Here is a 17,571-nt window from a genome sequence, read left to right on the forward strand (position 1 = left end):
TCTAATTCTCAATTCAACATAAATAGGAAATAAATGATAAAATGTGCACAAACATTTCACATTTCCAGAATATTGGGCTCTTTCATATCTGAGTCTTCAACCTGAATGTCATTCTGCAAGATAAACGGAGTACTTTAATCATTTCCATTAGTTTGATGCATCAATTACACAAAGAAAATAACACGAAAATAGCACAGAACCAAATGGAATTGAACATGAAAGTGTATCAATATTGATCTAGAACAAACAATTTCATGTTGATCCTCTTGTCTCGAAAACATTCACTCTAAAACTAAATATATAGTTGGAAGTTTCAATTTCTATCAGTGCTCAAAAAATCAATAGCTTCTGCCAAAACAGAACCAAGAATGTTTCAAAACGTGCCAATAAACAGTTATAAAATCTCACCCTAGGTAAAAAAAGGACAGAAATGCGGAACAAAATAGCTTGGTTGGTAGTGAGCAGGGCTGTTAACTACTAAAATACTGGATAGAGAGATGGATTATCATCTGTAAGAACAGTGGGATAGATCAGAATGTCTGAAGACGGTGTGAGTCAATCAACACATTGTCTGAAAGGGATTATGAAGAGCTTTTTTTTGAATTTTTCATGTGAACTGGGGACACCGATATCATAGATTTTCACCATTCAAATTATCAGTCAGTTGACTGTGATTCATGGAATTCAAACAAAAACTAAGCATTTTATGACGTCACTATCACAAAGGCCCTTAGAAATTATTAGGAGCTTTTGTTTTGGCAATAGTAATATCATAAAGAACTTCATTTAAGTGGAATTGCAAGAACCACATCATCTGACTGAAAATTTTAAAAGTAAGGGGTAACAAATGAAGGCTGCTTACAAAATAGGACTACTACATCCCTAAATGCCTTTTAGGTAATAAATGAGTTCAGTCAAATCAAGATTTGTCTTTGTAACCTACAAAAAGTAATATAATCTATAAAGGAGGGAAGACTTGTGTTATCTGTGAGGTAATATAATAATTTATACCATCATCTGGCTTCACTAAAAACACTTAAAATACTCAAAGAACATGTTATATAACAATTTACATATACACGCTGGGAGGCAATAGAGCAGGATTGTTATTACAGAACTAAAAAATGTGAAAATTGAATGATTTCAAAAAATCTAAGTGCTTTAATAACATGATAAAATTGATAAAATAATGTAAAACAAGTACAAAATATGTAATAATTTACTGGGAATGCAAGGAAAAGAAGGGTAAAATTATTCTTGAAATTTAAAATGAAAAATTTGGTCATGTGATGCCAACTGGCTTATTTTTTTGGCAATTCTTTAGGAAAAGAATAACTATATGTCATAATTTTGACTCATTAAAGATGTCAAGACCAGGCAACTATCTGAAATTAAATTTGTTGAATTGCAACAAAATATGAAATTCCTTCAAATGAGAAGATTTATTACAAAACACTAGACAATATTACGGAATATAACACACTTCTTAATAAGGTTAGGATTTATTGCTTCAGAAAATAGTTTGACTGCAACAGAAACTTAAATATGGCATCAAGAAAAGCTGATATTTTAAAACAATTTTTAAAGAAAGATGGCATGGAACTTGAGAACCAGTTCACCACTAATTGTGTAATTAAATCTAAAATGTATGTTTTCTTTCTTGTGAACCAGATGGTACAAACAAAATTAACAACTTAACAATATTAACACTTTTCAGTCAGTTACACAAAATATAAAGCATAATTGTCCATTGCATTTATTTGTGAACAATAACTTCTAAATTTTGCTTTAATTTAGTTTTTTATCATCTGTCCCCCACTCCTGCAAAATTTGAATAAATTCTCAATTGAAGCTGAAGTCAGTCTCTATCAGCTATTTTGCCTCCCATGCAAATGCGGCTGCCCCCTTGGCACATTGGGCTGGTTACGGGCCTGTGCCAAGGCAGCTGGATAAAGACTGTAGAGAGTGACTCTGGATTGGGATTTCTGTGATGCTGACCTCTTACATCCAAGAACTTACTAGTGAAAAGAATGACAGGGTATGCATATAGCTTTGTTTGATAGCAGGTCCTCTAAGAGGATAACAGGTTTAAATATGCATTAAATAACATTCAACAAAGAAGAACAGGACAAACAAAAAATTGAGCTAGTATCCCAGTGGATACCTGGGCCTTCCCTTGACTCTTTCATTACACATGGGAGAGAGGGGACTTGCCAATAGCTTTACAATGATTTTCCTTTTTTGTAGGTTAGAAGGCTTCTTTGATGCCTACCCATTACCCATCCACTCTAGGTGCAGTTTACATAACTGACATTTTAAAACCATAATTAGATAAATCATCACGAAGAGAACTACAAAACCACAAACTGGAAAATCAAGGCTATCAGCTTTAAAGGCCATATAAGGTCAACTCGTAACCGTGAAAATGTCAACAGGTCACAGGGTCAAGATTTGGGAAAGTCCCCACCCTAATATTTACCATCTACTACAAAATAAACCAGATAAATAAATAAATCTTAGCCCAACACCTGGCTGAGATAGGATGGACATTCAGCTTAATACTAGAAAATTCACCATACTGGTATAATAACAAAATATCTTTACAGTTAAAATAGTGTTCAATGCATCAATTATAGAGCATTATAAAGCGATATAGAAATACCACTGTTAAAATATTGCTCAATACATCAATTGTAGAGTGATATAGAAATACCACTGTTAAAATATTGCTCAATACATCAATTGTAGAGTGATATAGAAATACCATTGTTAAAATAGTGCTCAATACATCAATTGTAGAGTGATATAGAAATATCACTGTTAAAATATTGCTCAATACATCAATTGTAGAGTGATATAGAAATACCACTGTTAAAATATTGCTCAATACATCAATTGTAGAGTGATATAGAAATACCATTGTTAAAATAGTGCTCAATACATCAATTGTAGAGTGATATAGAAATATCACTGTTAAAATAGTACTCAATACATCAATTGTAGAGTTATATAGAAATACCACTGTTAAAATAGTGCTCAATATATCAATTATAGAACTATATAGAAATATCACTGTTAAAATAGTGCTCAATACATCAATTATAGAGCAATATAGAAATACCACTGTTAAGATAGTACTCAATACATCAATTATAGAACTATATAGAAATATCACTGTTAAAATAGTGCTCAATAAATCAATTATAGAGCATTATAGAACTATATAGAAATATCACTGTTAAAATAGTGTTCAATACATCAATTGTAGAGTGATATAGAAATACCATTGTTAAAATAGTGCTCAATACATCAATTGTAGAGAGATATAGAATACCACTGTTAAAATAGTGCTCAATACATCAATTGCAGAACGATATAGAAACACCACTGCTAAAATAGTGCTCAATAAATCAATTTTAAAGTGATAAAGAAATACCACTGTTAAAATAGTGCTCAATAAATCAATTTTAAAGTGATAAAGAAATACCACTGTTAAAATAGTGCTCAATAAATCAATTTTAAAGTGATAAAGAAATACCACTGCTAAAATAGTGCTCAATAAATCAATTTTAAAGTGATAAAGAAATATTAAAACAGAATCTGAAACATGTTGTTACTTAAACAATTTAAATTTTCATCATTAATCATTTGCTAGCAGTGGTGCATTGAATAAGAGCATGTTAAATGTTGGGTAAATCATTTAACGAGTAATAGCTCTGGGCCTACATCTTGTGTTCCTATAATATATTATAATTCAATCACATTTGTGGTTTCCTCGGCTTTTCCTGATAGAACCTCTAGTTACAAAGTATTTGTTGACTGTTGAAGATCCTGATATCAAAATCAACAATATCTAGGAATGTGTAGGGTGTACAGTGCAGGATTTATTTGTAATATTTGAATTTGTGATTTCCTTCAAGATTTCCTGATTACATTTCCTACATCACATACCAGATGAATTATTCATACTCTGTTATGTACAGAAGAAATGGAATATTACGCCCTGCTTATAATTATACAGATTAGTCTATTGACGACTGGCAACATTGGAAAAAATATTGGATGGGGCAATTTTTACAGCAGCCTCTGTGTGCTACAGTTTGTGCGAGACCCTTGACAGTATGAAATTGAAAAAGAGTAGTCTAATGGCGCTATCATGGCAAAATTTTCCTCATTGCACACTGCATGATGTTGTTTGTCTTCATTAGTCCATGCTGTCCATATAGAAATGCATCCAAGTAGACAACTTGGACTTTTAAACAATATAACCTAAAACTATTATTTTTTAACAATTTTCAAGCTTTCATTTGTATTTTCTATGTAAAAGAAAAATACATGTAAAAACTAACATGGACAAGTAAATTAAGACTTCCCACTGTTCTTTTATATACTATACAATTAGATATAAACTTCTTGAAACAATTTTATAAACTACTAAACTTTGTCAAGCTTCAATAGATTTTCTATTCAGTTGGTCAGGGCTGCAGACCAATTTTAACCTTTTCATACCAGAAATAATGTCAATGCCAGTACAAAAATCTGTTCACATCTCCCAGGATGTTCACTTGCATCCTGAACAGTTTCAACCATGTTTGAGACGTAACAATGACTAATTTAAAAAGAATCCTTTTTCATTTAAAGATGGGTTTCCTTATTTTTCAGTGTCAAATTAAGCAAACTATACGATTAATTGATGTTTCTAATGAATTATCATGTATTCCTAATCATATCATTATATTCTTATTGTATAACTAAGAGTTTTAACACATCATAAATGTCCATATTTGTACAGTCTGGATAAACCTTTCTTGATCGCTAACTCATTGAAATTCTGCTAGTAATTCTCGTCTAATTTAGCTAAGTATGAATTAATTATGGACATGTGAGACAAACTGGTATATTTCCAAGTCATTCGGACACCTCTACTCTCCATTGATATAAGTATTAGCACTTTCAGTGAAAATAAGGGAACCCATCTTTAATGTCTATTAAATCCATCAAATCTTCCTAAGATTCATTTATTCAGGGTTTGACCTATGGCCTGGACATACTCAGTGTTTTTTTCCCCACAAAAAACCTCAACCCCTGTCATGATATTCATACAGCAAATTAACACTTTAAAACATATCCAATACATATTTATTGCCTCAGGTTGACATTAATTAATTAGTTGATTTGATAATTAATCTCTTAACGAGTAAACAACATGCTGTACTGATTGATTATTACTATGAAATGGAATTTGTCAACCTAGTTTTTTCTTCTGCTGTTCATGGTAATGAAGTTCGAAATGAAATGAAATGAATGGAGTTTTACGTCCTACTCTTCTGCACCTTGTGGGCTTATGAAGACGGGCAACGGCATGCAGGGTGCCATGAGGGAAATTTTGCCAGGACAGCGGCATTATCCTGCTCTTTTTCGATTTCCAACTGTCGGGGGATCTTTAACGTGCACAGCCTGTACCACACGGGGAATGAAGTTTGAAGATTGCAATACTATGAAGTATGCGATGCAAGACATTTTGCCAGGGCAACTAATACAATAGACCTCAATTTATTGAAGAAGCTAAAACAACCAAGAGAAGAAGAAAATTATTCAGTAACTTTAAGGCAATATGCTTACAGTGTCAAAAATACAAATATATCTAAGATATACAAATTGTAACAAATAACAAAAAGCTTTTTTCCATACAGGCTCTCTGCCTGGTATCCCTAACAGGGACAAACAGTGTTATATAAACAGTTAATTGTAACATTGTGCCACTGTGTATCAGAAAGGATTATAAGTCAGTATAACAGAAAGTTCCAAGATGATGATTAAGAATGACCCATCTGACTGACTCAAATAAGTTCAAGGTTACAAGATAAACAGAAGACTTTATGTCTATGATTCACTCCCAAATTCTTAATTGCTATCTAACAAACCACATTCAGACCCGTAGCTAGAGGTGTAGCCAGGTCCCCTATAGGAAATTTTAGATGACTTGAATGACTTGTTGAGATGCTATAGTTAAGCCCCCCTTTAAAAATTTACCCCCACCCTCCTAAGACCTTGGGCTAGCTGCACTTCTTTAACAAAAGTTCCGAACTTGTCTCAAAATATAGACATAATATTAAGTTTTACTTGTCAAACTTCAGTAAGCAGAAATAGGTCAGTCATCTAAAGATTGCATAGCATGAAACTCTTGAGTTACAACATGATTTTTTAAGGTTCTGTTTTAATATTTCTAACAAATCACATGTAATTTGCAAACTGCCTCACACTTAGGATATTTGAGTTTAATAATGCAAAAAAAAAGAATTCTTTATGGTAATTAAAACTACACCATGGCATCTTTTTGTGTAAGAATCATTTAACGAATTCGAATATTTCAAGCTGTGTTTTGAAAATAACAAACCCATTTATGAATCTCATAACTTAAAAGCTACTTTGTTACATTGTATGATTTTGTATCAGAATGTGTTCATGATTGTTTAATTTGGTATGTCCCATCCCTAAATATTTATGATCACTATGTATTTCCAACATTACATGTTCAAGTTGCAGCAATTGTATCAGTTAAAAATCTACCTTTAATTTTCAACATACATAGTCCCATCCAATAGAAGTCCAATACCAGACACAAAAAATTACAACATGCAACTATGTATAACTTTGTATCAGAAACAGTTCAAGATCGATCTATGCTTTCAATTCATATTTGTTTTTTCCACCCATACCAATGAATTCAATAGTCCAATAATTCAAGTACATGCAACATTGTAGGACTTTGTGTCAGAATCGGTTAAAGATTCACTTTATTGCTCCTGGTATCTGAAACGGTACTACGGGTCGAAGATATGGTATTTCGGCCATCTTGCTGCAGGCCAAAAAGGTGACTGGTATAGAGATGCATGAAATCATTGGCACCAATGTTATAGCGCGTACATTTCATGTTCCACGAAAATAGGTCATAGAATAACTCTTACCTGTTGAGCCACAGGCTCTAGGATACTTTCTATCGTCTTTGTATGAAAGACCGGCATCTTGTCGCCTCAAAACGACCACAATTTACTCCAATTTCAATCGAATAAACAGGTGTGAAAAAGATTTAAAATGTAATCCCAACTCAAATCTGACTGACTGTAAACCCCGGTGGAAGACAGAGTCACTGGTTTTATTGTAGCCGCGATCAGAATTTCATTTTCTTTCAAAATATTATTCAAAATTTGCTCTTTAATTTTAGTTAAATAAATAAAAAATATTCAAATAACATCCATCGAACAATTTTTGAAAATAATTTTTTAGTTTTTATTGCTAAATTTGGTGGAATCCCCGAAATTTGATCTTCAGCCTCGTTATGAGTTGGTGTTGTCCAGTTGCCAAATATGGAGAACAGGTAATGACTATTATGAAGGGAATGGCAAGCAGAAACGTGAATCATTTTCATCTTGTCGGCTGATTCAAGCAAAACCTTGACTCCAAGAATCTCAATTTCTTTTCGGCAAAATGTTCTGTGTTCTGTGTCGTTCCTTTAAATAATGACGAAGGGAAATCGATTGATAGCAGACGATTTTTTATCGGGGAATCCCTGGGTTATCTATATGTCTATTTATAGAATCAGTGTTGACAGAAGTCTGGCTAATCAAGAATTTGTTTACTGGTAAAACAAGTCTTTCTACCTACTCAGTTAATGCATTTACTATTGTCTGAATTTTCATTAACTTAGATCTATTACCTCCGATTAGTTAAATCTAGAAATAATTTACTTGTAGTCTGAATTGAATGATTCGATTATCTTCCATTAATGCTAAAAGGAATAATCTTGTTCAACCAATATGGAATAAGAATAAAATAGTGTGTTGTACTGACTGAACGTGGGCAAGAGTGGCATGTATTCGGAACCTGGGAGATAGAAATGAAATTCAGTGTTCAATAAGGCATCTTTTGATAGCTCAGTATTTCTATCTTATTAGCTCTGTTAAACCTGAAAATACATTGGTTTAAGATTAATGCAAGGGTCTAGTCACTCATAATCTGAGAAGGAAATTAAAATATGAATATAATATTTTTTATTAAAAAAATCTATATGATATCATCTATAATTAACAAGTATTTATACAATTTTAACAAATCTTAACATTTTTCAATATCAGCTATATGGTCTCATAGAGAAAACAAACATAATAATAATAAAAATCTCACACAAAACTTATGTTAGTTTTATACATCACAACATATTACTTTTTAAAACCCAAATAAACAAAATCAAAGTAAATATATATACGTGTAAACAGCAGTTTCAAGTTATAAAACCAGTAAATGCATAGATCGTGTGGCATAGGCATAGCAGATGATGCTACTGATTCAGGAAAGGCTTTAGCACAGTTGTTGCGTTGAACAAATGGTGGTTGTGGTTTCTAATCTCAGTCATAATGTGAATGTCTAGTCATCTTTCCTCATTATTCCAGTCCTTCCAGCTGGAAATGGGTATGGATAATCTGGGAAAGATCAATGCCATGATGTTTAGTCAAGGACCAGCCGGTAGAAAAGATTGTTCTTAAGTTGATATCAGGGCTAAATATGGTTGTTGGTTTTTTTTCTTTAAGAGACATTAAATAAAAGATCAATTTGTTATGCATTGTAATATCCCTATCACTTACAACAACCATGGTTTGTGGTCCCCTTTTCATGTAATTACCTAAAGGAAATGATTAGGTAGTCAAGCTTTCCTTAACTTGCATAAAGAATAAATGAATGAATTTATATATGTTATGAATGAAGGAATGCCTTGAATGAACGAATGCTTATAATAATAGTAATAATAAACTGTTTATTTTACATGGGTCAGAATAAAGTCCAATAAACAAGGACACGGTCCTGTCTAACATTCAGCCCATGGGGACAATATAATGAATGAAAAAACAAAATCACAATATTTCGATGTACAATTTGTTTAATAATACACAAGTACATGTGTATTAGAAGGACCGATTATGTTGATGTGATCCAGTACATGACCATAAAAAGACGAATCCTGGCTTAAAATAAAAGGAATGAATGAATGCCAGTTAGCTTAAAAATGACATGGAAATGGAAATGGAATGAATGGCAGCTATAAGACATCTGTAAGATCATCACTGGTGAGGTAACAAACTTCATTCCTGTCTCCACCACAATGTATATTCAGCTCATTACTGTAAAAAGACAAAGAAACTATTTAGAATAACCTGATACCAATTTCTGAACTTCTAGATGTATTGTGTTATTATGACATTGCTATTGCAATAGTGGAATTGCAATAGACACAGGTGTTTGACTCGAATTTGAAATGGTGTCAGAACCAGACACTTGACGTTACTCAAGAGTGGCATACAAGCTTAAGAATTTATTTTTCTATTGAAACATTTTTTGCGGAACAACTGTCAGGCAAATTGTGAGAATTCTTCCAATTAGCATTCTGTATGAAGAATTTAACCTTCTGGGCATCCTTCTAAAATTACAATAAATTTACCCAAAAACAGTTTTAGGAAGTTTTCCATCCATCATTAATTTTTTCACTTCTTCTAAACCATCTTCATTTTTTATTGCTTCCAGATATTGCCTGAAAAATAAAAATTAATTCATTAATTTAATTTGAAAGACATGCCCATTCTTTGATTTCACATTAAAGCACGCCCATCAAACATCCCATGGTGCCTTGCAATTTTCACACCTAGCCCTAGCAGAAGCAACACAACATGGGGAGTAAAAAATTGAACAAACAAACTTACTTTTTTATTACTTGAGTTTGTGAAAAAGGTGGATTTTTCCCGTTAAAACTTTCCTCAAAATAATCGTCCGCTGGTTCAACTTCTTGTGCTTCTCGAGCTTGATTCACAATTTCATCCAAATCCTGAAAAAATGTGATATTTTTGTATCTCTGTCTCTTCCTACAACATACCCTCTAAACAATTTGAAGGAGCAGCTTGCAAAATATTTATTATCATAAACATTGTTAAAAAATAACACCTGAAAATATTTCTATAATTTAATCTTATGCATACACCTGAATTTGTCATAAAAAGGGTTGATTCAAAACAGAGCGAACTAATTGTTAATTAAGCAGTTTGATCTCTTTTTGGTGTTTGGCCTCATAATGACTTTTTTATTTTGATATAAGTTTGGGGACATTTTTCTCTAGATTTTAATGTACATTTTGTTATAAATTTGAGCAAAATTGTTCGCAGTATAAATAACAATCAAAATGTCCCTTTAATGATCAAAGACATGGCAGTCTGTTATTCATTCACAGCCTTAAATTAAATACATAGTACAAACCTCACTGGAATCATACTCTTCAAAGTCATCAGGATAATCAACTGTTACATCCTGGTCTGGATCTGGTACATCTTCCACAAGCTGGATATCTAGAATATACATAGATACAGAGTTTGATAGAAACCTAAAGGTGGGCCTCAGATCAACAATGAATTTGACAGATCATGAAAGCAGCTGGTTGGTGGCAGATTATAACCATTCCAATAGATCCAGTTTTTGATAATTGATAGAAAGTAGAACAACTGATTTCAGGTTGATTAAGATTTCTAAAGACTTCAGCAACTGCAGCATCTTGGAGAATCAGAGCAGTCATATATATATTAAACTGGAGCACACCACTTCTTACAATCCTAACTCAGTTAAAATTAAGATTTTATGATAGAGGAAGGTAATATAATTTGTTAACAGACCTACATTTCTATACTCATTTGAAATTTAAAGTTAAGTTTTAGTGAATGAGGCCTCTAATCTTTTTTTTATCTTATCATTCACATTTTACTATTACCAGTATTCTTAGCTCTCAGTGATTCTATAGTTACTCATTTACCCACTGTTTAGCCAACCTTCAAGTAAAACAAGCACCTGATTGGTTGTCATAATCTACTCACCTTCTTCTATTTCTGAATCTGAAGATTCATCAAAGTCATCCGAATAATCAGAGCAGGCTGAGCGTCTGTCTGGACTACGGTCTGATTTTAATGCAGCATTCTCATTGGGTGATAAATACACAGGTTTACGTTTTAATTGTGGGCTTGGACTCATATTACTAGAATAACAAATATGTTACATCATTTCATTTCACTATTTTACATTTAGATGGGCAGGGAAAGATAATACTTAATGGCTTTTCATGATGGTGTAATGTCCACTGCAAACACCTTTGGATTTGTATCGGTAATGAGAGTAATGTCCCTTAATCAATCTGACAGGACCATAACCAACACACATGCCATTATGTGTTTTGAATATATTTTTGATTCAATAATATTTATATCTGTCACATCATCAACATCCATCCATAAACTATAAACACTGTTTCCTCTTGTCACTGACTCAAAACAACCCTGTATACAACATGGTATGTAGGCCTATTTTCAATATCATTAAGTAATAACAAATTGTGGGATAGCAGTTGAGCATCATGACAGAATCTCTGAGTTTGGCTATCCCACAATTTGTTTTCAATAACAGGTCCTACATGACACACTTTGATCGTGGAGTATAAAGAAGTTAAAAAAATAAAGAAACAAAATTATTATCTAATTTCAATTAGATCTTGCTAAACATAAGTTATTATGTTACCTAGATTTAATGATTTTCTGTACCCCAGGCGATTTACTGGAAGAGTTATCTCCCCTTTGTACTCTTTGCTGTAGAAGATTCTGTTTCTCTTCAATAAATCCTGCTAAATGCTGTTTGATTATTGGAAGATTCAGAATGGCACTGGCACTGAAAAATAAAGTGAAATCATAATTATAATAAACCTTATAATGATGAAAGTTTGTCTTATACATAGATCGGTAGCTCAGAGCACTGGGTTCCATTACACAAAATATCATATGATCAATCATTCTATTTATATGTATGGTGTTTTTGAATATTTAAATTCACATCTATGACAAATTTGTATACTAAGATTTTTTAAGGATCCAGTCCCTGAAATTCTGCTTGTTATTTGCATGGTTACATGGTACAAAACATATGGTGGGTTCAAGCCTAAGCTTGACTTGAAAAAGTTTTTCTTTTAGATTAACTGACCTTGGTCTGTCTTCAGGGGACTTTTCTAACAAACTACAAACTAAATTGTGGAGATCACTTGAATAACTGAACGGAATCGGCTACAAAAGATACATAAGAATATGGCTTTATCAAAGGTATTTACTGCAAATAAAATGACATATAAATTACGTCATTCAATATTTTTTTTAGTATTTATATAATAGATCAAATTAGACATACATCAGAAAATTCTAAAGCGACTCTCTAGATGTTAACAAAAAGGCACACATAATCAAATGGCAAGAATACACAATAGAAAACTTTGTTTAATGGCTTACCTCAAACTCTCCTTTGATAATTTTGAAGAATAAACTTAAAAGACTTTGGGCATCAAAAGGTGGACGGAGAGAACAGAGTTCATATAAAATACAACCCAGAGCCTGAAAAAGAGTCAAATGCCATTCTTTTAACTGTGTCTTTGAAAATTTATTGGTTCTAAAAAAACACTCATGAACCTTAAAGATTTTCAAGAAATGCAAACACACTAAGATGACATCAGAGCAATAGGTTTCAAGAGGTTAATCTATCTGATGGTTTCCCACCATTTTATTTCTAGTTTTTATACTTTGCCCAAGGTGATTTTTGTTCACACAATATGAAACTCTGTTCATCCATTCTGTGCATGTCACACTGTCATTTACCAGGTCCAGGCATGAAAATATCATTCTTTCATCTTGGAGACTGAAATCATTAAAAGTTGCTTATAATCTTATACATAGAAAATTGCAGACAACGCTAGACAAAACCTCAGGTGAGCACCAATCATGGCCAATCAGGGCATATGCTCCTTGATCCCCCCTCCCCCCTTTCTACTTCACACCCATGATTACTTACCCAGATGTCAGATTTAGAATTATAGGGTATATCTTGACAGAGTTCAGGACTGAGGTAAGATGGAGTTCCAACAACTGTTTTAGCAACATCGATTGTGTTTTCGAGAGACTTGGAAATACCAAAATCACCTAAAGAGACATCAAAGGTGACAATCAATGGACATTATTCCTGAAAATTGTACTTAAAATCTTATCTTAATCTAATTGGTTAATCAATAAATTTAATTTAATTTTAACCAATGAGATTACAATTTTCCTTGTGGTCAATATTATAACAATGCCCATAATAAAAAAGATGGCAATTTAGGGATTTCACTGGAAATCAACAGTAAGTAGAATAAAGTTTTATCTAATTTACCTATTTTGACCACATTTTTCTTGGTTAAAAATACATTTTCTGTCTTTAAATCTCGATGAAGTATTTTATTAGAATGTATGTATTGGACGGCCATTACTATCTGTATAAACCACTGTAATGAATGAATTAGATTATTAGAATGTAAAAATGGTTACATACTCGACATAGTAGGTTTACCTGATAACATGGTAGAATTAAGTAATAGTTTGGTTATGTTTAGAGGACAATTAAAAAGAATTGAATCAAAATGACAACTTGCTAAGGTCTTAGCCAATCACTGAAACTGATGTAATTCTGCTGAATACAAAGGTTTACACAGACCTGTACAATCTGTTTTTCTTCAAATGGAGAATTCTCCTAAAAAAAAACATGTAAAAACGGTTTTGTATAAGCAGACAAATTAACTCAGAGCACATATTTTTGTCACAATTTCAACAGAAACAATATTTAAACAATCTTGATACTGTGGGTAGAACTCTAACTGTAGTGTTTTCATTATAGTTGGCAAGGGTACTATTAAGCAAAAGCCTGTTCCCTAATGTTATTATGTAAATAAATATTGTTTATACAAAAAAAAATTATATTAGCTGAATATTTCTGACAACCATGCCAAGAAATATCATATAAATTTGGAATAAAAACAAAACAGAATAGAAATTAATAAAATTTTTCCTACCCTCTGAGCTTGATGTACTTTGTCTTGTATGGTTCCACCATCACAATAATCCTGCAATTACATATTTTAAAACATCAATATATAGGTGTTCATATATCCAGAACACCTGACGACACTCTGCAATTAGGTGGCAATGGTGCTCAGAATAACTTTCAGAGAGACAACATAACTACATGGTATTTAATTTGTCAACTCTGTATCACTTCTATTATATTTCATTTTAAGAATCTACTTGACACCCTAAAACTGGTTTGGGAAATAGGGTCTTTATAAGATCAGAACATCCAGACGTATTAATAAAGCAAAAAATCACTTGATCAGGATTGAAAATACAAAAAACAATCCTGGCTCAAAACACTTTGAACTGACTTACTTGTAATATAACTAAAAACTGGCCATCATTCTGAAGAAATGATTCATAAAAACCAACAATATGGGGATGTTTTAATTTCTCTAAAATACTGAAACAAAACAGATTAAATATGATTCTATAAAATAATAAGCATTTTCTCTTATACAAATCAAAGAATGAAAAGAGGTTAATAACCAATTTTTGCAAGAATAACAGTTGGGTCCATTAGAATAATGCAAAGCAAAAGCAAGATTCCAAAGATTCCAATATTTCACAGAAGCCAACTGTGCCAAAAATGTAATGATTAAAACATAAACACTTACAACAAATCATTATAAAATTTGTTTATAAAAAAACATAACACAGCATATAAGCTTTAATGAATGTGTTATAGAAATGGATGAAGACAATAACTAACTATACCTTGCTTCCTTTAAAACATTTTCTTTAGTTCTTGTCTTCTTTTTATCATCAATTTCTATTTTCTTCAGGGCATACTGTCTGAAAATACAGATTTTGACCTGAGCTTCTTTCCCTTCACAGTCAAACAATGTGTGTCTTAAAGCAGACATGATTGGTAGTGTAAAATATGTCTTAAAGCAGACATGACTGGTAAACACATAAGGAATAAATCTGTGTAGGAAGAAAACACAAAAACACAGAAAAGAAAGGATATGACACTTTAAAGACTCAATCAGACATGACTGGTAAATACAGTAAAATCAACAATAATACAGATGACTGGATAATTCCATTGAGAAAGTATAGTTACCCAACATGAAACAAACTGCATTTAAATCAGACTGAATAAACATTTTTAAGCAAAAATTAACCTAGCAGTCAGCACAGTATGACATAAAACGTTATTTCATTTTATAGATAGTGTGTGGCAAATACAATTACACAGAAATGATGCTACAATATGAATAAATAAGATAAAGTACCTTTTAGTATCAACATGTTTGACTAAATAAACAGCACCACAAGCTCCTACACCCAGTTTTTCTTCGGTTTCATATTTCTCCATCTTATCACTCAAATTTCTTTCATTGATACATTTTTTGTTATGTTACATCACTGATAGTGACTATCTGAAATTTAAAAAAGGACAAGATTTAAATGGATATAGATAGTGGACATCATTTTGTCTAGATGAATTTAAGAATTCTATGTGTTAAGGATAGTGGGCTAGTAACAATTGTCTAACTATTTTCTCTAGCCATTTTGTATGGCCATCTCATATTCATTTTTTGTGGGATGCAGTGGCTTAGCCAGTTGACTCAGGTTGAGGTAATATCTTGGTAATTTCAACTCAGTGTCTCCTTTATCAGTTATGTAGGTCATAGAGTTGATATGAATTAAGCATCTATTTGTTCAGACAATAAAATGAGGTCTACATTAAAGACACTCTCAGACAGTGCAGACTAGAAAAAAAACAACTAAAACCAAAGCATTGTCTTTGAAGCAAAGTTTCCCTCATCGAACACTGCATGGTTTTGTCTGTCTTCATAAGTTCAATACTTTGCACTACTTTGGGGGCATTCATTCATTTAGTTCATCTAGGCCTAACCAATAACACGTACCAATCAGCAATCCAAGACAATGACCACACAAAGTCAAAGTTATTACAAAACTTATTTCAAAAGTTGAATTTCGTACAAACCGGCCACAATTTTTCCATGACAGTAAAACCAGTCTAACTTACAGGCAATAGAGTATTGAGTGATGATAGAATTTTAAGTTAAAAAACAAAGAGATCGGAGAAATTCTAATCTTTCAGAAGCTAAGCTGCAGAATTTCTTTATTTTCGGCCATGATGTCAACAAACGATCACGTGATTACAAAAAATATATAGAAGACGTTGATTGGCTGATTGAAATTTTAATCAATTTTTAATCCAATGAAAATTTCTTTTATAAAAGAAAACTTTCTTACACAAGGGAGGTAATTGATCAATTTAAGAAACAAATCAGACAATAATCAGATAGACTCACTCCACTAAAACATTCTATGCAAATGATTATGTAGTCCAGGCTATTTTTAGAAATGGCAAATGAATTAGTGGAGTGAGTCCTGTCTTGTTTATTATATAGGCAGAGACAACTTCTAGATAATTATTTATTTCAACGTTTAAATGAAGTTCTCACATCATCATCAGGCATACAATCAAAATTTTACAATTATATATTTTTAGGCGCGTAGCCTAATGGCGAAAATTTGCCTCATTATATTAAAACTGAAAGTGGAAGAGAGCTTTGACTTTTAATCTTTATGGATATTTTAAGCCAATTAATCGCATAGAATAATTTTTTTGTTCAAAACTCTGGAAAGGAATAGATCTGTCGGACTCGAATCTTGAGTAAAATGTCAATTGTGTCCTCGCTTCCACGATAAGATTATCTCGTTGTGGACAGGATTTATCATTAAATAAATAAGAACACTATTATCGATATACATGTACTACTATTTATCATATCAAACATTTTTGTCACCAAGACTTTTCGTGTGCCCGCACCTGAGTTAAATTGTCGTCTGCTAGGCGATTTAGATGTTTGTTCGAATCCTAGAGAAATATAGCCAACTATTTAGCTGAAAAATATCGTATGAAGAATAAGACCTTTCATTAGCCAATCAACAGATGCAGAATAGGACGTAAACTCTATTTCATTTCATACTCAATACTCAGGAGATGAAGAATAGAGCTTAAACTTCAATACATTTCATTAGCCAATCAAAACATGAAGAATAAGACGTAAACGCCTTTACATTCCATTAGCCAATCAAAAGAGGAAGAATAAGACGTAAACTTCATTTCACTTTATTAGCCAATCAAAAGAGGAAGAATAAGACGTAAACACCATTACATTTCATTACTCAAATCAGTGGGAGAAAGAGATAGGCGGAAGACTCCAATGTTTTTCCCCTCTTTATAATGGATTTTCTTCAATGATGTGAAAATTGAATATATATATTTTAGTTTATCTGGAATATAATTAAATTCGTCAGAAATCAAAGTTCCATTGAAGCAGAATTAAATATGATATTTTAATTATTGATATTACAAAATAATAATTGTTAATTCTGAGAAGCGGACTTGTTTTCTTATATCATGTCAAGCTATCCCAACCTTCAGTTTATACCTTGATTCGAATAACCGCCTTTCTTATTTCACGGAATGCAGTGATCCCAAAGATCCCTCGACAGAAAGACTGAAACACTGTGGCTTAGTGTTTAGAGACTTCTCGTCGGGGCCTCTAATTGGCTGTATATTTTG

At 32.2% G+C, this 17,571-nt stretch overlaps 2 protein-coding genes across 2 annotated transcripts in view; both read right to left on the reverse strand.

The window, feature by feature from the left end:
• LOTGIDRAFT_102378 (hypothetical protein) overlaps nucleotides 1-7,025 on the reverse strand; it is a gene marked incomplete at both ends in the record, with an annotated part of 34,780 nt that extends 27,755 nt beyond the window's left edge. Inside the window, one exon of the mRNA XM_009045412.1 lies at nucleotides 6,969-7,025. Coding sequence (XP_009043660.1) covers nucleotides 6,969-7,025 — 57 coding nt within the window. The remainder of the gene's footprint in view (nucleotides 1-6,968) is intronic.
• A 4,572-nt stretch (nucleotides 7,026-11,597) lies between these two features.
• On the reverse strand, nucleotides 11,598-16,108 carry LOTGIDRAFT_208058 (hypothetical protein; the record flags this gene model as incomplete). Its single annotated transcript, XM_009045413.1, has 11 exons — nucleotides 16,003-16,108; nucleotides 15,242-15,388; nucleotides 14,721-14,798; nucleotides 14,319-14,406; nucleotides 13,946-13,996; nucleotides 13,591-13,626; nucleotides 13,270-13,381; nucleotides 12,913-13,040; nucleotides 12,357-12,458; nucleotides 12,058-12,137; nucleotides 11,598-11,748 (listed from the first exon to the last, which is right to left on the reverse strand). Exons 2-11 carry the CDS (start codon nucleotides 15,322-15,324, stop codon nucleotides 11,598-11,600), a joined length of 909 nt encoding a protein of 302 aa, XP_009043661.1. The 5' UTR covers nucleotides 15,325-15,388; nucleotides 16,003-16,108.
• Nucleotides 16,109-17,571: the final 1,463 nt, after the last annotated feature.

Source organism: Lottia gigantea, assembly GCF_000327385.1.
Source record: "Lottia gigantea unplaced genomic scaffold LOTGIsca_1, whole genome shotgun sequence".
NCBI lineage: Eukaryota > Metazoa > Mollusca > Gastropoda > Lottiidae > Lottia > Lottia gigantea.